The sequence below is a fragment of the Geotrypetes seraphini genome, chromosome 6 (assembly GCF_902459505.1).
Source record: "Geotrypetes seraphini chromosome 6, aGeoSer1.1, whole genome shotgun sequence".
Lineage (NCBI taxonomy): Eukaryota > Metazoa > Chordata > Amphibia > Gymnophiona > Dermophiidae > Geotrypetes > Geotrypetes seraphini.
The window spans coordinates 87,612,780-87,640,436 of record NC_047089.1 but is presented as its reverse complement, the minus strand read 5'-3'; the positions used below and the strand labels follow the sequence as shown (position 1 = coordinate 87,640,436).

Sequence of the window (27,657 nt, the reverse complement as noted above, 5' to 3'; positions counted from 1 at the left end):
GGTGTTAGGTTAGGAGGAGGTTTTTTTAAGCCAATGAGGTATCTCCATGTTTATTGCTTGCCTGCATGCTAAATATGCTAGTGGTAAGCCTGAGTCAGACACTTTTTCCTCCTTCTTAAAACAAATCCAGCCGTTTGCGAGTTGTATGTGCTGGGAGCAATCCGTGCGACAGGAAGGTTTGTAAATTCCACAGGAGTTTGTTTGGAAAGTTGATTATTTGGTTCCCCTGAGTTTGTGAGTTGTGGTTTGTTAATGTATGTAATCTCTCCTTATGGCAATAAATTTTTTTTTCTGTCGGAAGGAACTACGCACTTGACTCTGTTCTAACAACATAAGTGCACGAAGATGATTACACCATGCCCAAAATGAGGGGGAGTCAGCAGATGTCCAAACCCCTAAAATAACTCATTTAGCCAATAACCCTGCTTTCTGAACCAACAACTAATGAAAACTGGAGCTCAGATGTAAAGCTTCATATTTGTCCAAAAGGAGACCCACTGGTGAGAAGGAAATATCCTGGCCAAGAAGACTTCCAAATATTGAACCGCTTTTCTCCAAAATGTTTTAACTACTGGACATCCCCAAAAGGCAAGAAAAAAAATGACTACACCCCCCGCTGACACTTTGCACATTGAGGCGACTCCACCAGCCTGGACTTAAAACATCTGCTCTCGTGTGAAATATGCATGATGTAAAACTTTAAATTGACATTCCCGCAATTCAATACTGACCAAAACAGTGGGAATGCATTTAGTAAGACAACCCATATCTAAGTTCTGCCGCAAAATACCCAACTCTTGTCCCCACTTCACAGTTCTACCCAAGACTTTCCGTTTGAGAGTGTATAGACTTCCTTAAGTAACAGAGAAACTGACTCATCTACCAACCGATCAAAAAAATGTCTTCAATTTAGTACCCACAGAAAACATAAGCCCCTCACATCTAGAGATTGCACATAATGCTGCAATTGCAAATAAGCAAAGTAGTCCTGAGAAAGTATCCCATCATGTTGCTGAAACATCAACCAGGGCTGCACCAATCTGTCCTCGTGGAGCACATGTGACAGTAAAGTCAAGCCTAACTGACCCCATCTCCCAAAACTTGGGTTTTCTCGACCTGGTAAGAAGTGAAGATTCCCTTGACCAGGTAATTGATCAGAAACTGCTGGGGAACCACCCAGTAATAGGACGAGAACCTTTCAAATATTTTGTAAGGCACCCAGCAACAAACTAGAATGCAGATGTATGGGAAGGGAGGACCGATGTACCTGAAAGAGATAGTGCAAATACCAAGGATGATAGCAAGCCAATTCATACTCAAAGCAAGTATAAGCATCTTGTCCCAAACTCCGATCTCCCAGGTACCGAAGCACGCAAGCGTGATTATATTTCTGCATATCAGGAATACCCAGTCCACCATGCCACCAGGGTCCCAACAAGAAGCAAAAGGCAACCGAGGCTTTTTGCCCACCCCCACATAAATTTAGATAGAAACCTATACAAAGTACTGAGATCTTTTTTTCAAAAATCTGATGGGTAATAATTGTAGTACATAAAGCCACTTTAGGAAAACTATCTTGTTGAATAGTTGAATTTTGTCATACAAAGAGATCAGAAAAAAATTTCTACTGTTGAAATGATTCTGGGTGTATTCTATCAACAATGTCAAATTGACCTATTTAAGCAGCACGATGGAGGGCATCAACTTAACTTCTAAATAGCGAAAAGAAGAATCAGCCCATGACAGAGGAAATGGGCCACGCCAATGAGTTCTACCTCCTTGGAAGTAGCAAGGGTCAAGGACTTATCCAGATTCAACTTAAAACCCAAAAAATCTCCATATCGGCAATTACCTCCAACAAAGCTGTCAAAGACACTTGTGGGTCTGTCAAATGAACAAGGAGATCATCTGTGAATGCTGATAATTTAAACTTATATGGACCAAGCTTGACCTCTCCTAATGTCCAGCATCTGCAATATATCCCGAATCGAGGAATCCAAAGTCAGTACAAATAAGAGAAGTGACAATGGACAAGCCTCATGGGTGCCTCGTATAATCTTAAAAGATTGAGACAAAATCCCAATAAGCCAGACAGAGGCAATAGGAGATGAATATAAAACAAAAATGGCTTCAAGAAAACCACTCTCAAAACCATACGCCTGCAACATAGCAAACAAAGTTCCAAGAAACTCAGTCAAACGCCTTCTCTGCATCAAAACTGTAACAGAGAAGGTAAGCTCTTATTTGCCACATATTCCAGGGAGGTGAGTATATGCTGTATATTTTTCGGTCATGGGCAAATCCAATCTGCGGTTCTGCTATTAAGTGGCCATCCAGTTAAACAAAACTTTTGCAAACAATTTAGCTTATGTATTCAAAAGCGAAATAGAATGGTAAGAGCTTGGAAGAGTTGGAGCTCGGCCCAGTTTCAATAACACTATAATCCGAGCTACCTGCAACGGAGATAGTAAGGAACCCCTCTGAACAAATACATTAAAAGTAGAAGTCAAAATAGGGGTAATCTCCGCTTGTAGTACATAAGAATTGCCGCAGTTGGGTCAGAACGGTGGTCCTTCGTGCCCAGCAGTCCGCTCCCACGGCGGCCTTTAGGTCAAAGACCAGTGCCCTGAGTCTAGCCTCACCTGCGTACGTTCTGGTTTAGCAAGAACTGGTCTAACTTTGTTTTGAATCCCTGGAGAGTGCTTTCCCCTATAATAGCATCCGGAAGAGCGTTCCAGTTTTCCACCACTCTCTGGGTGAAGAAGAACTTCCTTATGTTTGTACGGAATCTATCCCCTTTTAACTTTAGAGAGTACCCTTTCATTCTCCCTACCTCGGAGAGGATGAACAACCTGTCTTTAACTACTAAATCGATTCCCTTCATTATCTTGAATGTTTCGATCATGTCCCCTCTCAGTCTCCTCTTTTCAAGGGAAAAGAGGCCCAGTTTCTCTGATCTCTCATTGTATGGCAACTTCTCCAGCCCCTTATCCATTTTAGTCACTCTTCTCTGGACCCTTTTGAGTAGTACTTTGTCCTTCTTCAAGTACAGTGACCAGTGCTGGACACAGTATTCCAGTTGGGAGCGTACCATGGCCCAGTACAGCGGCATGATAACCTTCTCCGATCTGTTTGTGATCCCCTTCTTAATCGTTCCTAGCATTCTGTTCGCCCTTTTCGCCGCTGCTGCATATTGCATGGACGGCTTCATCGACTTGGCAACCAGTACTCCCAAGTCTCTTTCCTGGGGGGTCTCTCCAAGTACTGCAGCGGAACCCATCAGGGCCAGGAGCACTGACCAGCTCAATGATCTGAATAATCAAAGACACTTCATCCTCTGAAATAGGGGCACAGAGCAGCAGTTGCTGCTGAGCCGAGACCTTAGAGAAAGATATTATCTAAATACATCTCATTAGCTAACCAAGGTGCAGAGGGCGAATCAAAGAGCATTTGATAAAAAGTTTGAAATACCTCAGCTACCTCTGGATCCGTGCGTACCAAGACTCCTGCACCCGAATTCACCTGGACCTTGGAGCCTTCAGAATTGCGTACCAGGTTGGCAAGAATTTTCCCTCTCTTGCTACCATAAAGATGAAACTTATGTTTAAAATATTGAACAGACCTCACAGTTCTAGCATGAACTAATTCATTCAAAGCCACTTGGGATGCCACAAGAGCTGCTTTCCACTGCCCAGTAGAGTGACAGGCAGACCACATCTGATCTGCTATCACTTGCTTCTCCAAAAGAAGAATCTCTCAGTCTTGAGTTTTCTTTTGAAAACTAGAGTAAGCAAGAATTTACCCCCTCAAGACTGCTTTGGCTGATTCCCAATATAAGCCCAGATCATTTTCATGGGCCACATCACGAAACTGAAAATCCCTCCATTTAATTAGCAAAAAATCCTGGAAACCCATATCCTGATAGAGAAATGGAGGAAATTTCCTATGAAATGTCTGATCTCCAATCATGCCTACATCAAGTTTCAAGTTTCAAGTTTAATATGTTTTTGATTAATCGCTTCATCTAAATTCGAAGCGATGTACAATATGATAAAATTACAATGTAAAAACAGAATCATAGAAGATAATACTAACAAGGTTAAAAAACAAATTTGACGAAACTGGAGACAAGAGGAAAATATGGGGAAGAAGTTACATTTTAAATAAAAAAGAATATACATAAAGGGAAAGCACATAAGGGAGGGATAATGATAATAATTTTAAAAAGATAAAATTTAGTAGGAGAGTAAAATTGGAAATGAGACTTGAAAGAAAACTTTATGAGATTCTCATGATTATTTAAAAAGACACTTAGAAGCATAGTTAGTTTATGAATGCGTCATTAAACAGGAATGTTTTTAGTTTACATTTAAATTTTCCTAAATTAGATTCTTCCCTTATAAAGCTCGGTAGAGAATTCCAAGTCTGGGGTGCAGTGACTGAAAAAATAAACTGTCGACGCGTATTTATTATTTTTAGCGATGGAATCGTTAGAAGATGCTGTGCGGCAGATCTTAAAGTTCTATTAGCTGTATAAGGGATAAGCAGTTTGTGAATGAAAGCCGGAGTTTTATAGAGAAGTGATTTAAAGGTGAGCAAGCAGAGTTTATATATTATTCGATGACCCACCGGAAGCCAATGGGCTTCCTTAAGGAGCGGCGTTACGTGATCAAATTTTTTTGCTGTATAGATAAGTTTAATCCAATGTACACCAAATAAGAGCGTGATCAGAGTCATTATAAGGGCCAATGCCAGCCATCTGCGTGTGAGAAAATAGACTCTTAGATAAGAGCCAATAATCTATACGAGATTGAGAAGAATGCACTTGGGATAAATTAGTGTAATCTCTCTCAGACAGGTGAAGCATGTGCCAAACATTCAGGAGATCGAACGAAGAACAAAGAAGAAAAATACCTTTAGAAGAATCCAAACATTCCTTGGAACGTAGGTGATCCTTATCTAAACTAGGGTCATGCATTATATTAAAATCGCCACCCATGACAATTGGGACACCCTGCCATTGATTCAATGCCTGAAATAGGGCCATATAAAATTTCTTCTTGTACATGTTAGGAGCATAAATATTGCATAATAACAATGGTTGTTTATTCAAGGATACCTGGCCCAAGACAAACCTGCCGGAAGCATCCACCCAGACCTTTTCCATGGATACATTCAAACTTTTGTGGAACAAGATCAACACTCCTGCCTTACGATGGGCTGCACCAGCTCCCACTATTTTCCCTACCCATCACCATTTAAACTTGTCATATTCATTAGAGGTCAAGTGGGTTTTCTACAAAAACACTAAATTCTCTTTATGGTGGTGTAAAGTTTGTAAGATCTTTTGTCTCTTAACAGGGAAAGACACTCCATTCACATTCCTTAGACACAAACTTAACTGGCATCCAAAGTGTCAAAGAGAGATAAAAAGAAAAGTAATCAGCCAGACTACAGCAATAGGTGAGGACATCCCAGCCTATAGCCCCACCCAACATGAAAAAGAATGTCCAAGAAAAGAGTCAATACCACCCCAGATACTGAGGAGAACTCGAAAAACCACCAAAAAACAAAAAGAAAGTAAAATTACAACCAATAGAAGAAAACCAAACCTATACAAACCCAAAAGAAAAATGGAAAGAAATGACAACCCTCCCCCTCTCCTCCCGAACACCTATAATCCCCCAAATCTCAATAATATGTCCTAGTAAGGATCTAAGATAGGTACTTGAAAACCACCCTTCCCTCTTCCTCTTATTATATATTTTTTTAAAAACCCATCAACAAGTATACAATATTTCGAGGCTCATAATTTTGCACAAACATCTAAGCCTTCCAACAAGTTCAGAAATTACAAAGGCACAGGAACCAATCTAATAAATGGCATCCCAAAGATGATCCACCTCTCATCTAAACTACAGTCACACCAACACTCCAGTAACAAATAACCAAACAGAACCCATCACAATCCAAAACCTCCCTTTTCCCTTATACACACCATAATGACCCCCTTCCCAACTCATCCATACCAAAGGAGGAACAGACCTCTGAAAAAAGGCGCAAGGGTGTTGTTCAAGCTCAAACTACCCCAGACAACCACCCAACACTCCTACAGGTCCAGGGAACAATGCTAACAGACATATTCCTAACCCATTGGTTTCCCAAGCTCCAGACTCCCCCACCACAGGAACCTTCATGTTTGTCAGGAGCTAGCTAAATTAAAGGCAGACAAAGCGAAGGGGCCGGATGGTGTACATTCAAGGGTGATGAAGGAACTTAGGGAAGTTATGGTGGTGCTGCAGACTGACATTTTCAATGCTTCTCTAGAGTCGGGACTGGTACAGGAAGACTGGAGAAGGGCGGATGTGGTCCCTCTATACAAAAGTGGAAGTAAGAAGGAAGGTAAAATTATGGTCATACCTGTTAATTTTCTTTCCTTTAGAAGCAGCAGATGAATCCAGAGACTAGTGGGTATAGCTCACATCGACCAGCAGGTGGAGATAGAGAACTGATTAACAGTTGGCCTTAAAGCCTGGTGCTCCTTCTGTTGCTTCAGTTTTGCACTTTGCCCAAGCATCCCGATAGGAGAATGAGCAACCAGAAAACTCCATTCCAGTAGAAAATGTGTCTTTCTCTTCTTCTTATCCCTTTGTTTTTTTTTTTTGTTTTTTTTTTTTTCAGCAATGAAATAATACACTTACCAACCATAGCCCCGGCTAACCAAATGACCTAAACACCCTACACACAACCCGTGCACTTGGGGAGGGGCTCTGGATTCATCTGCTGCTTCTAAAGGAAAGAAAATTAACAGGTATGACCATAATTTTACCTTCCATAGCAAAGCAGCAGATGAATCCAGAGACTAGTGGGATGTAGCAAAGCAAACTCAAACTGGGTGGGACGCCAATGCCGCCTCTGCCAGCACTGCCGCGCCAAAACTCGCCTCTGACCGGGCTGCTACATCTAAACGATAATGCTTTGAAAAAGTATTACCTGACGACCAAGTGGCCGCCCGGCAAATCTCCTCTAATGACATCCCCCCGGACTCCGCCCAAGATGTAGCCAAAGCCCGAGTGGAATGAGCATGAAGGTGCTCCGGTACCTTCTTCCCTGACAACACATACGCCGAAGCAATAGCGTCCTTGACCCAACGCGCAATGGACGCTTTAGACGCCGCCATCCCCTTGTTTTTACCCGCGAACGCGACAAAGAGATGGTCCGACCGACGAAAAGCATTCGTCACCTCCAAATAATGGAGAAGCATACGGCGGACATCCAGGAGCCGTACTGACAAAAAACGCTTCCCCCAATCCTCCTTCCTGAAGGATGGCAGAAACAGGCTCTGGTTCACATGAAAGGACGACACAACCTTAGGCAGGAAGGACGGCACCGTACGCACCGTCACCCCAGCCTCCGAGAAACGCAAAAAGGGTTCCCTGCAAGAAAGCGCTTGCAGCTCTGATACTCGCCTTGCTGAAGCCATCGCCACCAAAAAAACTGTTTTTAGCGTGACATCTTTCAAAGTGGCCGCTGACAGGGGCTCAAAAGGTGCCCCCTGCAATTTCCCAAGGACGAGTTTAAGGTTCCAAGTTGGACAAATTCGCCTAACCGGCGGCCGGATATGTTGAACCCCCTTGAGGAAACGCACCACGTCCGGCAGTGATGCGAGAGCCGAGCGAGCCACCCGGCCCCAGTAACAGGCAATGGCCGATACCTGCACCTTTAAAGAGTTATATGCTAACCCTTTCTCTACGCCCTCCTGCAGGAACGCCAGAATAGCCGGCAGAGAAGCCTGGAAAGGCGCAATTCCGTGTCTGCCGCACCATGCCTCAAAGATCCTCCAGACCCTCGCATAGGAGGCTGACGTTGAAATCCTCTTAGCCTTAAGCAGGGTGGAAATCACCCGTTCAGAATAGCCCTTCTTCTTCAGCCGTGACCTTTCAATAGCCAGGCCGTAAGACCAAAGCGGCCCGGATCTTCCATTAATATTGGACCCTGAGTTAGCAAGTCCGGAGTTACCTGGAACGCTACCTGATCGCCTACCGACAGCAGCATCAGATCCGCGTACCACGGCCGCCGTGGCCAATCCGGAGCCACCAGGATTACTGTGCCTCGAAAGCGAGCAATGCGCTGCAACACCCGCCCTATCATGGGCCAAGGCGGGAATACATACAGAAGGGAATTCGGAGGCCACGGGAGCGCTAATGCGTCCACCCCTTCCGATCCCAGTTCCTTGCGTCTGCTGAAGAACCGAGGCACCTTCGCATTGCGGGAAGAGGCCATGAGATCCATCTCTGGCCACCCCCATCGACGGACTAGCAGGCTGAATGCTCGAGCCGACAACTCCCATTCTCCCGGCTCGAGAAGAGTTCTGCTGAGGAAGTCCGCTTGCACGTTTTCGTGCCCTGCAATGTGGGCCGCCGACAGAAGCGGGATCTGCCCCTCTGCCCACTGAAACAAAAGTCTTGCCTCTTCGGCTAACTGCGGACTCCGGGTACCCCCCTGACGGTTGACATACGCGACCGCCGTGACACTGTCCGAAAAGATCCTGGTCGGTCTGTCTTGAACTAGGGTCTGAAAAGCCCGCAGCGCCAACCGGATCGCTCTTAATTCTAGTAAGTTTATGGGCCATTGAGCCTCCTGGGAAGACCATCTTCCCTGCACCGACGTGTGCCTGCACTGGGCTCCCCAACCCTGCAGGCTGGCATCCGTTGTAACCACCACCCAATCCGGTGTGGCCAACGGCATGCCCCTCCACAGATGCTCGTCCTGGAGCCACCAGCGCATGCTTTGAGCCGCTCGAGGACTCCACTGGAGACGCACATTGTAGTTCAGAGAAGCTGGAGACCAGCGAGAGAGCAGAGACTGCTGTAAGGGTCTCATGTGGCTCCGGGCCCAGGGAACCACCTCCAGAGTCGCCACCATGGAGCCCAGCACCTGCACATAATCCCAAACTCGAGGTCTGGGCGACCCGAGAAGGAGGCGAATCTGCGCCTGCAATTTCTCCCCCCGCTCTCGGGGTAGAAACACCTTCCCTAGAGTCGTATCGAACCGCACCCCCAGATGCACCAACGACTGCGATGGGGACAAAACACTCTTGGGAAAGTTGACAATCCACCCCAACGACTGAAGGAGAGAGATTACTCTCTGCGTCACCGACAAACTCTCCTGCCGGGATGAGGCGCGGATCAACCAATCGTCCAAGTAAGGGTGTACCCGAATCCCTTCCTTGCGTAGAAAAGCGGCTACCACCACCATGACCTTGGAAAACGTGCGGGGAGCCGTCGCTAGGCCAAAGGGCATTGCCCGAAACTGATAATGTTGGCCCAGAATCGCAAACCGCAGATACTGCTGATGCGGAGGCCATATCGGAATATGGAGGTACGCTTCCTTGAGATCGAGAGACGTGAGGAACTCTCCCGGCCTTACCGCCGCAATAACCGAGCGTACCGTTTCCATTCGGAAATGGCGCACACTGAGGAATCTGTTGACCCCTTTGAGATCCAGCACTGGTCTGAAGGACCCCCCCTTCTTTGGAACAATGAAGTACAGGGAATAAATACCTCTGCCTACCTCTTCCGGGGGCACCGGTACCACCGCCCCCAGATCGAGCAGCACCTGAAGGGTCCTGCGGACCTCGGCTCCCTTGGCCGCTCCATTGCACGGGGACACCACGAAAGAATCTACGACCGGAGCGGCGAATTCTAATTTGTACCCGTCGCGAACAATGTCTAACACCCACTGATCGGACGTGACTGTGGCCCACTCCGCCCGGAATGCCGAAAGCCGACCCCCTAAGGGCAGGGCGGAGGGAGCCCAGCCCCCGTCATTGCGGAGTGCGACTGGCTGGGGTACGGGCTGCCTGCCCTGGAGAGGGTTTCGTCGTGCGAAAGGAACTTCTCTGCTGAAACCGAGGTCTCGAAGCAGAGAACGGGCCAGATGCAGCCCTGGAAAAAGGTTTACCAGCCCTGGCACGCCTCACATCCCGGAAACGTGGTCTAGACGATGAGGCCCGTACCGGGGGCCTAGCCCTGTCCTCCGGTAAACGCTGCGTTTTGGTATCCCCAAAATCCTTTACCAGTTTATCTAACTCCTCTCCAAACAATAAACCCCCTTTAAAAGGGAGTCTCACCAGCCGGAGCTTGGACGTGGCATCGGCCGCCCAATGACGGAGCCACAAGGATCTGCGTGAAACCACAGACAGAGACATTTGTTTCGCAGACGCCCGAACCATATCATACAAGGAGTCCGCTAAATAAGCCAAGCCGGCCTCCAAATCTGCCAGTTCCGCAGGGACAGAACCCCCAGACTCCAGCAAATTATCGGTCATCCCTTGTGACCATTGCAGACATGCCCGCGCTGCGTAAGAACTGCATATTGCGGCCTGTAAAGTAACCGCCGCCACCTCAAAGGACATCTTTAGGGATGCATCAATCTTTCTATCCTACGCATCCTTTAGTGTCACGCCCCCTTCAACCGGCAAGGTAGTCCTCCTGGTCACCGCCGCCACCAAAGCGTCCACCCTAGGTAACCGAAACTTGTCCAGTTCGGCCGGGTCAAGCGGATACAAGCGCCTCATGGCCTTTGCCACCCGCAAACTGGCCTCCGGCGCCTCCCATTGCGCCGAGATCAGCTCCTGCATGGCCTCATGGACCGGAAAGGACTTAGGCGGCCTACGTGTACCTGCCATCAGCGGGTTACCGGACACTTTAGCATCTTCCTGAGAAATATTCAAACTTTGTAAAGCCTTTGAAATAAAGGAAGAAAGCTCCTCTCCATGGAACAACCGGAGAGCGGAAGGGTCATCCCCCTCCCTACCCGGGATACTCTCCTCGTCCCAATCCAATAGTTCACCCTCCTCCAATGACTCAGGTAAAGAGAAAGGCGACCTGGGCAAAATATCTACCGCCTCCGCAGACACCAGCCTGCGCTTTTTAGCCCCCTGCGACCGCCCCGGGGACCCAGCTGCCCCCGCAGTGGGCCTGGTATCTGTCCCCTCCCCCCCCGCCGAGGTAGAGGGTACCGCAAGGGACCTCCCGGCCCCCAGCACCGGCTGAGTAGGCTGGGAGGACTTCAACTGAAACACATGATGGAGCAACTGTACAAACTCGGGCGACAAAGATCCCCAGTTAAGGGGCACTCCCCCACCCTGCTCCGAGCCGAGGGGCGGGCCCACGCCGGCCTCCAGCGCTCTCAGCTCTCCCCCCGCCGCCTCACACTTGTCTTCCGTGGCCGAGTCCTGCAGTCCCCCTGCATCGACTTCGAGCGGCGGGGACCTTGAGCGAGACTCCCGCACCCGGGAAATGGCCGCCTCACAAGCCGCCAAAAACGGATCATCTGCCGGCGCTTCCCTGCACCCGGCAGCGCACAGACCCGACAGTGTTCGACGCTCCCCACAGCGCGAACACTGCTGACCAGCCTCGGCAGCCATCCCCCCTCGGCTTTACTAAAGCTCCGCTTTTTTTTTTTTTTTTTTTTTTATACACACGCGGCGAACGCCGCCGAACGCCGACTCCGCCCCCGAAGCCGCCCGGCACCCGGGAACGCTCTGAGGACCAGTACCAACAAGCAAGCAAAAAAAAAAATCACTCACCCAAACGGGAAGCCGCTCACCCCCGAAGCCAGGGAATTGTTGGTAAATGTACTGGAAGCCGAGTTTAACCCCTGCCCGGCTCAGTACACGCAGGAAGGCTCCTTTTTTTTTTTTTTTTTTTTACTGGAATGGAGAAGCCAGCCAATAGTCCTGCAACCTGGAAAGGAACCCCTCTATCCAACGGAGGGGAGGGTGGAGGAGGGACCTGGGAGGGCCCAGGTGTACCTCCTAAAGCCGGCACCAATCAGCCAGGCACCCCCAACCTACTGAAGAGAACTAGTCTCAACAGAGGAATTCCAACGGACCACCAATCCAATCTATCCGGCAGCAGCCAGAGACTAGGAGCTAGAAGGGTAGCTCCAACCCTGCTGGGAGATAGAGCAAAACTGAAGCAACAGAAGGAGCACCAGGCTTTAAGGCCAACTGTTAATCAGTTCTCTATCTCCACCTGCTGGTCGATGTGAGCTATACCCACTAGTCTCTGGATTCATCTGCTGCTTTGCTATGGAATAGGGAATTACAGGCCAGCAAGTCTGACTTCTGTGGTAAGCAAATTAATGGAAACGCTTCTCAAAAAGAGAAAGGTCAAATTTCTGAATTCCGGTGAATTACAGGAACGAAGGCAACATGGATTCACTAGAGGTAGGTCTTGTCAGACAAATCTGATCAATTTCTTTGACTGGGTGATCAGAGAATTGGACAGAGGGAATGCACTATGTGTGGTGTATTTAGATTTTAGCAAAGCCTTTGACAGTGTTCTACACAGACATCTAATAAATAAACAGAGCGCCCTCAGGATGGGCCCCAAAGTGATGGGCTGGGTTAGGAACTGGTTGAGTGGAAAACAGAGGGTAGTGGCCAATGGAGATTGCTCTGACAAAAGGAATGCTAGCAATGGGGTGCCTTAAGGTTCTATTCTTGGGGCTGTTCTTTTTAACATTTTTATAAGTGATATTGATGAAGACCCATCAGATAAGATTTGTCCCTTTGCAGATGAAATCAAAATCTGTAATAGAGTAGACATCCTGGATGGTGTGAATAACATGAAGAAAGACCTAGCATAGCTTGAAGAATGTTATAAAATTTGGCAGCTAAAATTTAATACTAAGGAATGCAAGGTCAAGCATTTGGGCCGCAAAAACCCAAAGGAACGATACAGTTTAGGGAGTGAAGAACTTATGTGCACGACACAAGAAAATTATTTGGCTGAATAAGAATAATGGACATTGAGCATTAACATAACAAATAATAAAAGAAGCCATGTGTAATCAGAGCTCAAGTGCTTATTTCAGTAGGATTTAGCATTGTAGAACTCCAGATTATTCTTATTTATTGAATTTAAATCACTATTTGGCCAAATATAAATAATGTATTTGTGACACTATTTGGGGCCAAATCAAAGCAAATAATATTGTATAGAAATCATTTTTTAAGCCCAAAATGCTCTGACAAATCAAGCAGCTGTTGGAGGTTAAGCAATATAAATTGAGTTGATCGATCCATGATATTGTTTGGCATGGATTACAAAATGCTGCTGCTGAACTAATTATAGAAGGCAAATGGTTTGAACATGATCTCCTTTTTTAAGTTGTCTCCATTAACTTCCTATTAAGAAAAGACCAGCATGCTGAATGCTCTGCGCTGCTTCCGATACTTATAGGAACTCTATGAGTGTCAGGAACAGCACAGAGCATTCAGCACGTCTGCCTGTGCTAAAAACTGCTTTCATGGTTTTGTAAAAAGGGGGAAATATTGTTGTTTACAAAAAACTAGAAATAAGGCAATCTTTTAAAGGCCTGGAGTTAAGCAATTCTCTGCTCCAGGACATTAAAGGGTCCTTTCATTAAACTGCAGTAAGCACTTGTACACGCTTACCATCAGAGAGCGGTGCAGAGCCAGGCAGGAGCTCGAAAAGCTTGCTCCTGCTGGGTGCACTGCTGGCTGTGAGATCTGAGGCAGCCTTCCAGGGAGGGAGGAGCTCAGCGTGGGGCAGGAGAGCAGAAAACTCGCTCCTGCCCGATTCAAAAAAGCAAAAAAAGGTACGCCGCAGGAGGGGGGGAAGTTTTAAAAAATTGTTAGAATCGGCCAGGACGGAAGGGATCCCTCCTATCCCGGCCTACTACTAGACCACCAGAGGGGGGATAGGGTACAGGGCAGGCAGGGTGTAGAGCCTGACAGGGTGTGATGGGGGCTGGCTGCATAGCCTGGCAGGGCAGGGATGGAAGGGGGCTGGGTTCAGAGCCTGGCAGGGAGAGAAGGGGGCTGGATTCAGAGCCTTGCAAGGTAGGGAGGGAAGGGGGCTGAGTGCACAGCCTGGCAGGGGAAGGCATGAGGGAGAGGGACACTGGGTGCAGATCCTAGCAGGCCATGGCACTTGAATATTAAGCACCCTTCTTATATTCGAGTCAACCATTTTTCCTCCTTTTTTTGGGGGGGGGATGGGGGGCTCAACTTATATTCAGATCAACTTATATTTGAGTATATACAGTATGTTGAATACTTTATGCTTTTATAAGACATTTTAACTTCCTGTATTTACGAATTGAGATGAACTTGAATTCTCTTATTGTTAGATGATTTAATAACAATTTTGGTCCATAAATTTTCTAGATTTTGCTAACACAAGAAGATGCACATTTTCATTGAATTCAAGCCACTTTGATATTCAGTAAACAAAAAAATATGGATTTTTAAAACAATAACACTTTTTATTATTTTAGACCTGCCCAGAAGAAATGCAAAAACTGCACAATCATTTTGTTTGGTTTGAAGATCTCAGTTTATATTTTGATATTAGAAATCCTGTTTTACCTGGAATTAAAAATCATTGGCAGTGTTACGGTTGTGACCCCTTTTCCTGCAGTGGTGCCAGCTGTTCCTGTGATAGTGGTTCCTTTGGCCTTTAGCTGTACAGTGAGTGCTTTGGCAATGCATCCCAGGAACATGTCCAAGATGCCCAGTTTATTCCAGTCTCCTTTCTCCGTTGAGTGAATGATGTCACTAATATCTGCTGGGGGTAAGGACTTTACTCCTATTATACTAGCCAAGCGACTTGGAGTCACCTCAGGCAAAACTCTTCGCAGCAAGGAAGTTACCTGCCAACAGAAACCAGGGTAGATTTACTCTCTCATACATCCTTCTTTTAGCTTTTGAGTCCATTACCATCCACATGACACACTAAGCTAGTACGATTTATCTACAGTGAATATGTATAAGATGCACATTTCCCTCCTAATTCACAATGGAGACAGACAAAACTAGGCCGCGAATACAAAAAAAACAAACCCCCACGAATAATTTTTGCTTTATTATTCGTGGATTTTTTGTTAAATCCCTCGCGAATATGATGAAATTGCAAATAAAACTCTATGTTCATATTCGCGATTGCTTTTGAAAACCAAGTTATTTGTTGCATTTTAATGTACAGTAACTATACAGTGTTAAAGCTTGGCTGATATACAGTACAGTAACACATACCTGGAACTTATCTTCAAGGCCCGGGAGTTCAGGCGGTGTCTTCTTCCTCATCATCCTGTACATGTGCTGCATGCAGCACAGCAGGAGGAGACAAAGAGGATAAGTGAGCACCAGATGCCTCCTCAGGATCTTCATCCTCATCATCCTGTACATGTTCAGAATGTAGTACAGGAGTAGGAGGAAGAGGAAGAGATGAAGGGATTGTCTCCTCATGGGTGGCTGATAGGGAAGAGGTGGATGGAGAGACAGTGACTCTTAGTATCTTTTGGAAATACATTGTGATTTCCATCTGGCTCTTCTGCTTCTTCATTTCGTTATATATATTCGTGTATGTAGACATTGCTGCTTCTAATAAATCCTTCACCTTCAAAGCACAAACCACTGATGGGTTGATGTCATAAAAAAAGTCCATCAAAGCACTGAACCTGCGTAGGCCCTCTGCAATACTGTCCAAAGTAAACTTGTCTTCTAGCACTTCTTCTTCTACTCCATCCTCCCTCTTCATCTGGTATTGCCGCTCCTTCAGGAGCAGTCAGGTCAATTAAGTCATCTTCTGTTAGTTCGTTGGATCTGGTGTCTATTAAGTCTTGACTATCCTCCAGATCCATATCTTCAAAGCTTTCCCCACCCACCTTCCTTGCCAAGTCCACGATGTCTTCCATAATTTCTTGGACTGGTTCTGTGTTAATGACAGCTCCTTTTTCACACATTAAGGCTAAAGATTATTCCAGCACAAGTTCACTGTCTCTGGCTTGACAGCTTTCACTGCTCTTTCAATTATATTGATGGCATTGTCAATAGTGTGAATTTCTCCCACTTTTTCATGATGTTCTCCACGTTGGGGCCTTCTTCCATTGCATGGACAATCCTCTCCATTGAATACCGCGTGCAGTGTGCCTTGAATGTCCTTATTACCCCCTGGTCGAGAGGCTGGATGAGAGATGTGTTGGGGGGCATGTAGACGATCTCAACACCCTCAGTGTGGAACTCATGTGGGTCTGGGTGCACAGGGGTATTGTCCAGTATCATCAGAACCTTGAATTCCATTCCTTTATTGGCCAGATATTTCCTTACCTCGGGCACAAAACACTGATGAAACCACTCAAGGAACAGTATTCTGGTTGATCAAGCCTTCTTGTTGTTCATCCAGTAAACAGGCAGCTGGAACTTATCTTTTGTCTTCAGGTTCAGGGTTCGTGGCTTTATAAATCAGTATTAGTTTTATCATATGGCCTACTGCATTTGCACAAAACAGCATGGTTAGTCTATCCCTTGCAGCCTTGAAACCTGGTGCTCACTTATCCTTTTTGCAAATGAAAGTCCTCTGTGGCATTCTCTTCCAAAATATTGCAGTTTCATCGGCATTGAATGCCTGCTCAGGTTCATATCTCTTCTCTTCAATAATTTTCTTAAATGTAGCAGGAATTCTCTAGCTGCCACTTGGTTGGCTGATGCTGCTTCTTCTGTCACTTTTACATTAAGTAGGCCATACCTTTGCTGGAATTTATCAAACCACTCTTTACTGGCCAGAAAGTCCATGGATTGCAACAATCCACCTTCCCTTTTCTTCAAGCTATCATACAAAGACTTTGCCTTTGCTCTTATCAACACAGAGTCTACAGGAATTCTCTTCTTGTAGCAATTCTGCACCCACATAAATGTTGCAGTTTCCATACGAGAGAGATTGGTATCTCGCACAACATATAAGGTCTTCGCAGTTGCTGGCATAGCTGCAGCAACAGCTTCACGGATTGGTTTTTCCTTCTTCTTTATGTACCTAATGGTAGATTCATTAACGCCATAATGCCAAGTAACAGTGGAGGCTGACTTTACTCTATGAAACATATCCAATAATTCAACCTTTTCTGGTAAGGTCTTCACTTTTTTTCTCTCTTTGGATTGTTTTCGGTAGCACTTGAAGTCTTTTCATTGGTAGCCATGCTGCGAATATGGTGGGAGACCTGACCTGTTCCTGAAGTAGAGGCAATACCGAAGGAAGTGTTTGGAAAAAAAAAGCAAATTTATCTCTCTGCACGGGGGAATCAAGTGCTGGAAAAAAGCAAATGTCTCTCTCTGCATGGGTGAATCAAGCGAATTTCAGGTGACCTGTCAAAAGTGTGCAAGAAAAATGCATGCCCCCGCTTCCGCAGCTTTCAGGCCTTCGCCTTTGCTGTGAAAAAGTGACTTTCTCTCTCTGCATGGGTGAATCAAGTGAATTTCAGGTGACTCGTAAAAAGCGTGCAAGACAAATGTGCGCTGCCACTTCCAGGCCTTCCCCCTTTGCGCTTTCGACGGTGTACAGAATTTCTCTCTGCACACTGAAGCAATTGCCTGGGAAAAAAGGAACAATTTTTTTTTGGCACTCCTGGATGATGTCATTTGTGGGAGGAGCCAGCAAGGAAAAAACTCCGAATAACCGAAGTCGTGAGGCCAAAACCCATGAATCCGGAGGGAGAAGTGTATTTGCATACAATGGCGGCAGTATATGCACATCTATCTCATGCATGCTCATTTTGATTAGCCTAAAAATCTGACTGGATGTGTGCATCCCAAAGAAATGGGATGAGAATCATTGCTGCATAAATACATTTGTTTTCCAAGTGACAGCACAATAGCACAATCTCTATTTTTGAAGTAAGAAACTCTGTTAATAGAACTAACATACATGAGTGAAATACAGTAGGGAATTCTTAATACTCTGAATAATGTTAAATCACATGAATCACAAAATTCATTTGGGTCAGTTAAGCACACACATGGAAACCAAGGTAGCACTGCATTATTATACAGTCCAATCTGAGAATTTACAGACTGCTTCAGTAATAACACTGTGCATTACTGCTCCAGTAATGCAATGGAGGTAGTGCATGCAGAAGTCTCATGAATATTCCTTGTCCTAAAAACCTGGCTGTCTGAGTTGAGACTGGGTTGAGAACAGTAGAGTTGGAAAAAAAAGAAATCATCTGCATCTTTTTACATGCAAAAATATATATTCAGTGTTTTCTGAGATAGAAAATTTAAAATAGCAGGAGAGAGAAAAAAAGTGAGCTTATCTGCTAAATTTCTTTTCTTGAGTTTTACCAGACCTGCCTAGATGCATAGGTTTTGCATGCAGAGACAGAGTACAAAAAAACTAAGGATTACTCAATATAATGAATTATGTAGCCAGATTTCTTAGTATTTTTGTAATAAACATAGCTTGCCCTGATTAACCTCTAGAGCAGCGGTCTCAAACACGCGGCCCATGGGAGGCTCTCCAGGTGCTATTTTGCGGCCCGCGGTCTGGACGCGATGATCAACTGCTCCCTTGCTGCAGTTGATTGTTCTGGTCAAAGCGTTGGCCGCCGGCGGCTCCTCATGCCATCCACACCAGCATTTCTCTTCCCCCTTCCCTTCCTTGTAGAGCAGCAGCATGTCTGGCCAGCTCCCTTGCTCAGTTGATCGCTCCGTTCAAAGCCGCGGGTGGCAGCTCCTCACGCTATCCACTTCTACATCGGAAGCCTCTCTGACGTCACAACATCAGAGAGGCTTCTGATGCAGGTGCGGATCTCGTGAGGAGCCGCCACCCACGGCTTTGAATGAAGAGATCAATTGAGCAAGGGAGCCGGCCAGACATGCTGCTCTCCACAAGAAGGGAACGGAAGGGGAGGGGAAAGAGAAATGCTTCTGCTGCATAGGAATGGGGGACCCTAGGGAAATGCTGCTGCTGCTGCACAGGGAAAGGGAGAGGGAGGGAAGGGAGAATAGAAATGCCTCTGCTGCACAGGAAAGGGGGAAGGGAAATACTGCTTCTGTTGCTTCTGTACCCAATTGGAGAAAGATAGGGAAGGAAGACAAGGGAGAGGAGAGGAACAAGAGATGCCAAGTTCATGGGAGGGAGGGAAGGAAAGGAGATACCAGACCATGGAGGGGGAGGGAAGGAGACAGATGCCAGACCAGGGGAAAGGAAGGAAGGAGGGAGGGAGAGGGTGAACAACCTGCCCTTATCCACTAAGTCTTTTCCCTTCAGTACCTTGAATGTTTCGATCATGTCCCCTCTCAATCTCCTCTGTTCGAGGGAGAAGAGGCCCAGCTTCTCTAATCTTTCACTCTACGGCAACTCCTCCAGCCCCTTAACCATCTTAGTCGCTCTTCTTTGGATCTTTTCGAGTAATACCGTGTCCTTCTTCATGTACGGTGACCAGTGCTGGACGCAGTACTCCAGGTGAGGGCGCACCATGGCCCGGTATAGCGGCATAATAATGTTCTCCTATTTGTTTGTGATCCCCTTCTTTATCATTCCGAGCATTCTGTTTGCCCTTTTCGCCGCCGCACATTGCACAGACAGCTTGATCGACTTGTCGATCATAACTCCCAAGTCTCTTTCCTGGGAGGTCTCTCCAAGTACCGCCCCAGACATCCTGTATTTGTGCATGAGATTTTTCTTACCTACATGCATCACTTTACACTTATCCACATTCAACCTCATCTGCCATGTTGATGCCCATTCCTCAAGCCTGATTATGTCACGTTGCAGATCTTCGCAATCCCCCTGTGTCTTCACTACTCTGAATAACTTCGTATCGTCCGCAAATTTAATCACTTCACTCGACGTACCAATGTCTAGATCGTTTATAAAGATGTTGAAGAGCACGGGTCCAAGCACCGAGCCCTGCGGCACCCCACTGGTGATGCTCTTCCAGTCCGAGTATTGTCCATTTACCCCCAACTCTCTGTTTCCTATGCTCCCAGCCAGTTTTTAATACACGTGAGTATTTCACCCTCGATTCCAAGGCTCGTAATTTTCCAAAGTAGTCGTTCATGTGGAACCTTGTCAAACGCCTTCTGAAAATTCAGATATACAATATTGACCGGGTCCCCTTGTCTATTTGTCTGTTTACTCCCTCAAAGAAGTGCAGGAAGTTTGTCAAACACGATCTGCCTTTGCTAAAACCATGCTGACTGGTCCTCATCAGCTCGTGTCCGTCAAGGTGATCAATGATGTGGTCCTTTATCAGCGACTCTACATCTTTACCGGTACTGAGGTCAGACTCACCAGTCTGTAGTTGCCAGGATCTCCCCTCAAACTTTTCTTGAAGATCGGTGTAACATTCGCCACCTTCCAGTCTTCCGGAATCTTTCCCGATTTGATCGACAGATTGGCTATTAGTTGAAGCAGTTCATCTATGGTCCCTTTCAGTTCCTTGATGACCCTTGGATGGATGCCACCCGGTCCCGGGGATTATCGCTCTTAAGCCTATCAATCTGCCTACACACCTCCTCTAGACTGACCGTCAATCCTGTCAGCTTTCCGTCTTCGTTTCCAACATATAGCCTGTGCAAAGCTTCTTCGGTAAATACAGATGCAAAAAAATGTGTTCAGTTTGTCGTAGATTGCTTTGTCCTCCTTTAGCGCTCCCTTTATTCCATGGTCTTCCAATGGTTCCACCGCTTCCTTCGTGGGTCATTTCCCCTTAATATATCGAAAGAACGGCTTGAAGTTCTTCACCTCCTTGGCTATTTTTTCCTCATAGTCTCTTTTGGCCCCTTTTACCGCTTTATGGCACCTGCATTGATGTTGTTTGTGCTTGATCCAGCTTTTGTCCATTTTTGACCTTTTCCATTCTTTAAACAAAGTTTTCTTGTCTCTGATTGCTTCTTTCACCTCTACAGTGAGCCAAGGGAGATCTTGCTTCACCAATTTACTGAATTTCTTTGAATGTAGATAAAGGACATCCAGTTGTTGCAGTCTATCTAGATTTTAAGAAAGCTTTCGACAAAGTGCCTCATGACAGGCTCCTGAAAAAATGAAAGACTCATGGGATAGGAGGCAATGTTTTGTTGTGGATTAGGAATTGGTTAATTGACAGAAAACAGCGGGTAGGGTTAAATGGCTACTTTTCTCAATGGAAGAAGGTAAATAGTGGAGTGCCACAGGGATCTGTATTGGGGTTGATGCTATTTAACTTATTTGTAAATGATCTGGAAATTGGAACGATAAGTGAGGTGATTAAATTTGCAGATGACACTACACTGTTCAAAGTTGTTAAAATGCATGCAGGCTGTGAAAATCTGCAGGGAGACCATAGAAAACTAGAAGACTGAGCATCCAAATTGCAGATGTCTCTTGAGGAGACATTCTCCTTCTGGATGACACTTCTGTACCTACAAGAACCCTGACTTAAATCTGCGTGAATGCCACCTATCCAGGGGCCCATCTTTCAGAAGTCTTGGGAGTCTGAAGCCCACCCAAACCCTTTACCATCTTCTCTACACACTCCCCAAAAAGGAGCTTCTCGCAAGAGGCTCTCTACTTAGGCATACCATCAGGCAGCATTTAACCCAATTCTTCAGCCATAAGAGCTGCAGTGCCAACACTGCCACAACTGTACTCCTTAGTGAGATCCTGATGAAATTATTTAGGAAATCCACTATGTACATCAAACCCCCTTTGCCTGCAAAATCCAAGGGAAGATGCTAGACTCAGCACAATCTAAACATACAACCACTGCAGACTGCCGCATGCAAATCAAAGTTAATTACCAATAGCAGGTGTTCTCAGAGGACAGCAAGTATATTCAGTGGTACCTTGGTTTATGAGCATAATTTGTTCCAGAAGCATGCTCGTAAGCCAAAGCACTCGTATATCAAAGTTAAGTTCCCCATAGGCCATAATGCAAACTTAGACGATTCGTTCCACAATCAAGATTTACTATGGTGGCCCAGGGGTGGGTACCTGCCTCTGGGTGATGCAGCCCCTTCAGCGGAGTGGCTTCTTTCCTTCGGGGTTCCTGTGTAGCTGCCGATGCCACTGCCATCCGCCAGTGCCTCCTGGCTCCCGATTCAAGCTGGCCGCTATCCTGTATAAGCATGCACACGACCTCTCAGCTCCCGAGCAAAGCCGACCGCCACCCCGACAACGCGCGCGCCACATGCAAGGATCTCTATTATACTAGAAATTCCATTTTTTCAGTAGTCGCATCCTCGCTCTGGAATGCAATGCCACTTTATCTTTAAAGTGAAAATTCTCTTAATAAATTCAAAACAAACCTTAAAACTTTCCTTTTCAAAGATGCCTATCAATAATGCACTTAAGAACCTATTAAAGGGGAAAAAAATGCTTTTAAGAAGCGACATCCCCATCTCTCTTCTGTTACTTCCTATCCCTCTATCATCCTTTTATTTTTATTTACATATTGTAATTAAAACTTCTCTATTCCCCAGTTCCTTAAGCTTATAATAAGTCTAATTTTGTCTTAAGTTTTACCCCCTCTTTTATTTTAACCAAATTTCTATATTAAATTTTTCCAATTTTTAATATTGTAAACCGTCCAGATACATGTGATGGTCGGTATATCAAGCCATAAATAAACTTGAAAGTATCTTATCTCCCCTCTCTCGCCTTTCCTTTAAATTATACAGATTGAGATCTTTAAGTCTGTCCCCATACGCCTTATGACGAAGACCACACACCATTTTAGTAACCTTCCTCTAGACCGACTCCATCCTTTTTATATCTTTTTGAAGGTGAGGCCTCCAGAATTGTACAAAATATTCTAAATTAGGTCTCACCAAAGTCTTATACATGGGCATCAATACCTCCTTTTTCCTACTAACCATACCTCTTCACTATACACCCTAGCATCCTTCTAGCTTTTGCTATCACCCTTTCAACCTGTTTGGCCACCTTAAGATCATCACATACAATCACACCCAAGTCTCGCTCTTCAGTTGTGCACATAAGTTCTTCACCCCCTAAACTGTACATTCCCTCAGGTTTTTGCAGCCCAAATGCATGACCTTGCATTTTTTAGCATTAAATTTTAGCTGCCAAATTTCAGACCATTCTTCAGGCTTTGCCAGGTCTTTCTTCATGTTATTCACACCATCCTGGGTGTTTACTCTATTGCACATTTTGGTATTATCCGCAAAGAGGCAAATCTTACCAGACAGCCTTTCAGGAATATTGGTTATAAAAATGTTAAAAATAACAGGCACAAGAACAGAACCTTGAGGCACACCACATCCCTTTCCTCAGAACGATCTCCACTGATCACTACCCTCTGTCGCCTTCCACTCAATCAGTTCTTGACCCAGCCCGTCACTTTGGAACCCATCCTGAAGGCACAGTGATCTATGTGGAACACTGTCAAAGGCTTTGCTAAACTCTAAATACACCACCATCTAGCACACTCCCTCTATCCAATTCTCTGGTCACCCAGTCAAAGAAATTGATCAGATATGTCTAACAAGACCTACCTCTAGTGAACCCATGTTGCCTCCAGTCCTGTAATCCACAGGATTCTAGAAACTTTAGCGTTCTCTGTTTTAAAATCATTTCCATTAATTTGCTTAACATAGAAGTCGGACTTACCAGCCTGTAATTTCCTACTTCTTCCTCACTTTCACTTTTGTGGAGAGGGATCACATCCGCCCTTCTCCAGTACTCCGGCACCACTCCCTACTCTAGAGAAGCATTGAAAAGGTCAGTCAGCGAAGCCATTAGAACTTCCCTAAATTCCTTCAACACTCTCCGATGTACACCATCCGGTCCCATCGCTTAGTCTACCTTTAATTTAGCTAGCTCCTCATGGACACAACTCTCTGAAAATCGATCGGGGTCTACCACTCCTCCATCCTTATTCATGTTCGCTCCCGGTACTTCAGCCGTGAACACAGAACAGAAATATTTGTTAAGCAATTCAGCTTTTTCTTTATCAGATTCTACATATTTCTCCCCTTCACTTTTGGGGCTCACAATGTCACTTTTTCCTATCACTAATATATCAAAAATTTGTCTTGTCTCCCCATTTTACCATGCCAGATATTTTTTCTTCCATTTCCATCTTTGCTTTCCTGACTACACAACCAGCCTCTCTTAACTTTTCCAGATATTTTTGCCTGTCTTCCTCTTTCTGTAATCTTTAGTAGTTTATGAAAGCTAACTTCTTATTCCTTACCTTCTCAGCTACTACTTTTGAGAATCAAAGCGGCCTTCTTGTTCTCTTACTTACTTGCCTCAGAAAAAGGTTTGTCGCCCTTACAACAACTCCTTTCAGTTTTGCCCACTGCATTTCTACTCCTTCCAGATGTTCCCATCCAGACAATTCCTTGACGTAATCCCTCATCCAAACAAAGTTAGGTTTTTTTTAAAAAAATTCTTTATTCATTTTTCATCTTACAACAAATACATATATATTAAACATTCGTCAATAAATACATCATTGAAATTCTATCATTTATGAAACTAATAGATAAAAATGATATCCCAACCCTCCCTTTTTAAAAAAGTCTAGAACCCTTACTTTTGAATGAGTCCTCTCTATACCCGTCTTCATATTAAACCGTACCATGCAGTGATCACTGGATGCCAGATGATCACTCACTGTAACATCAGAAACACTATTCCCATTTGTAAGCAATAAGTCCAGTATGACCCCAGCCTGCGTTGGTTCCATTACCAACTGCTGGAAGTGTTCTCCTTGTAGAGAATCAAGGAACTCCCTACTAGAAGACCCTACAATAGGGATACCCCATTCAACATCTGGCATGCTAAAATCACTTATCAGTAAAACTTCCCCTTTTTTATATATATTCTGAATGTCTACTATTAAATCTTTGTCCACTTCTTCTGTCTGTGAAGAAGGCTTGTATATCACACCAATGTAAATATATTTACCATTCCCTCTTTCCAAATTGATCCATAGAGTCTCTTCCTTGCCCTGATGATCCTGCAATTGTGTGGCTTTTATATGATCTTTAACCATTGTGTGGCTTTTATATGATCTTTAGCATTTCAATCTTCTCCAGATCCTAAAACCTGCTAACTAAATTATCTATCTTGTAATTACCACGATACAATGTCTAGATCTCCCCCGAAGTAAACCGCTCTACTTTGTAACACTCCTGGAAATGTCCAGATAACTTCTTATATAATCCACCTTGAACCGCAAGGTAATGGCGGAATAAAAGTCACTAATGTAATGTAATATAATGCTACTCCCCCTCATTTTCTTCCTACCCTGTCTTTCCTGAACGGATTATAGCCTGGTATAACTACATCCTAGTCATGGTTCTCCGCGATCACCACTATATTTAACTTGTTTTCTTCCATCACAGTTTCTAGATCTAGAGTCTTGTTTCCCATACATCGAGCATTAGTATATACTGCTTTCCAAATACTTCCCCCTTTTCCCATCCATGTAGAGGTATTTAGTGATTTACTTACCTGAGGACTTATACTTACCTGGGTGTTTTGATCACCCTGCCCCATCACTTCTAGTTTAAAGTCCTCCTCAGTAGATTAGCCAGTCTGACGCCGAAGACACTTCTTCCCTTCTTTGATAGACGTATACCATCCCTGCTTAGCAGCCTTTGGAAAATCATTCCATGGTCCAGGAATTCAAAACGCTCTCAAAGACACCATCCATGTAGCCAAGCATTCATCTCCAGAATGCGTACTTCTCTGACCTGGCCCTTACCCTCGACAGGGAAGATGGATGAGAATACCACCTGCACATCTGACTGATTCACCTTCTCTCCCAGAGCCACAAAGTCACTTTTGATACATTTGCAGGGGTATCTGGCAGTATCATTAGTTCCAATGTAGATGAGCAGCATCAGATAATAGTAATCAGGCTTGAGTCTCAGCAAGCTCTCTGTAACATCATGGATTCTGACACCAGGCAGACAGCATACCTCCCGGGACATCATGTCTGCTCTGCAGATGGACACTTCTGTACCCCTCAGAAGGGAATCGCCAACCACCACTACCTCACACCGCCTAGTGGGCATGGATCCAGCAATTTTTGGGTTTCAAGCTTTGATTCTTCCTCTCCCTGGGATGCTCTCATCTTCTCCACTTCCAGGGCATCATACTGGTAATGGGGTGGGTGGAGTCACAGTATCAATTTTACAGGGTTCTGTAATCTGAGTCTAGATGTCTTTTCTCAGCACAGCTTCCTCTTCTCCACTGCTGGAAATCTTTGATGTCTCATGAACCTCTCATTCTCACAGATGCTTCTCAGTCTTGGCACTTCCTCTCTCAGTTCCTTTACTTCCTTCATGAGGGATTCAAGCTGAAGACAGCTTGCACATGGAACCACTCCCTCTGCTTGGGTAACATTTTCTGTCTGCACAGAGACAGAAGCTGTAAACTGAGCAGCAGCTTTGGTGACACAATGTTTCCCAGCCATACTGTGGTTGCAGAAGTACTTACACCTGGGGGGAAGGGGGAGAGCAGCACAAGTCTAAATTTCTATTGCTTCTTGGCAGAGAGGGGAGACCCTGTGCCTCCCTGTTTGTTCAAGTAGAACATGGCAACTTGATTATCTGTGTGTATGAGGTCTATGTGGTTCTACAAGTGATACTGAAAAGTGTAGAGGGCGTTGTGAATTGCTCAGAGCTCCAGAAGATTGATATGAAAAGTTTTCTCATGAAGATACCAAACTCTCTGAGAGTGGAGACCATCAAGATGGGCTCCCCAGTCTAGCATGGAAGCGTCTATGGATAGTAGCTTACGTGTGGGTACTGGAAGGAGATTCCTCTGGTGAGGCTAGTTAGAAGCATCCACCACTAAAGGGAGTGATGAAGATCTAAAGTCACTTGCATTACTGCAGATAGAGATCTAGTGGCTTGAAAACACTGGGTCAAGACAGTCCATTGGGGAACTCTGAGAGGTAGACCTGTCAACAATAATAATGTGAATCATTGAAGCCATATGACCCAAGAGGTGTAGCATTTGTCATGCAGTTATGCGTTGAAGGGAGAATATTTAACACAGGTGAAGAAGATTGTCAACACTCTGCTGAGGGAGAAAAACTCAACCTTGAGTAGTGTCTAAGAGAGCCCCAATGAACTATAAGGTCTGAATCAGTTGGATATGGAACTTCTGGTAGTTCACTGCAAACCCCAGGAGCTGCAATAAGGTCTTGATCAACCAGTTATCTAGATAAGGAAACACGTGAACCCCTATGAGCATAGGGTTACAGCTACTACTAACAGGCATTTCCTGAACTTTCTCGGTGTTGAAGCTAGGCTGATGGGTAAGGCTTTCTACTGAAAGTAGCAAGAACCCACTCAAAATTGGAGATATTTTCTGTGGGCAGGTAAGATTGGAATGTGAGTGTACGCTTCTTTGAAATCTAGAGAGCAAAGCCAATTGTTTTTCTCCAGCAGGAGTAATAGGGTTCCCAGAAAGATGATGCAAAACTTCTCCTTCACTAAGTATTTCTTGAGAGCACTGAGGTCTAGAATTGGGTGGAGACTGACACTCTTTTTCAGAATCAGGCAATACTTGGAGCAGAACCCTCGGTCCTTCTCCTGTAGAACTTGTTCTATTTCATTGAGCTGGATAAGGGCTGAGAGCTCTTGGTGAAGGAGGGTCTTCTGAAGGTAGTTGAAAACAGACTCTTGGAGGGTGGTTCAAAAACTTTTGTACTATGTGCAGGGCATAATCTTGAGCTACTACCTGATGCATTCACTGGTTCGATGTTATGAAAGTCCAGCGTTGGTGAAAATGATGAGGTCTGTACCCTATTGGAAGATCTGGAGCAGTGGTCTCAAACTCAAACCCTTTGCAGGGCTACATTTTGGACTTGTAGGTACTT

The 27,657-nt window shown here is 45.2% G+C and overlaps 1 protein-coding gene across 9 annotated transcripts in view; it reads right to left on the bottom strand.

The window, feature by feature from the left end:
* MYCBP2 (MYC binding protein 2) overlaps positions 1-27,657 on the bottom strand; it is a 977,923-nt gene that overhangs the window by 81,616 nt on the left and 868,650 nt on the right. For all 9 annotated transcript variants that reach the window (XM_033949399.1, XM_033949405.1, XM_033949401.1 and 6 more), the window contains one exon: positions 14,405-14,688. In XM_033949399.1, the coding sequence (XP_033805290.1) occupies positions 14,405-14,688 (284 nt within the window). The remainder of the gene's footprint in view (positions 1-14,404; positions 14,689-27,657) is intronic.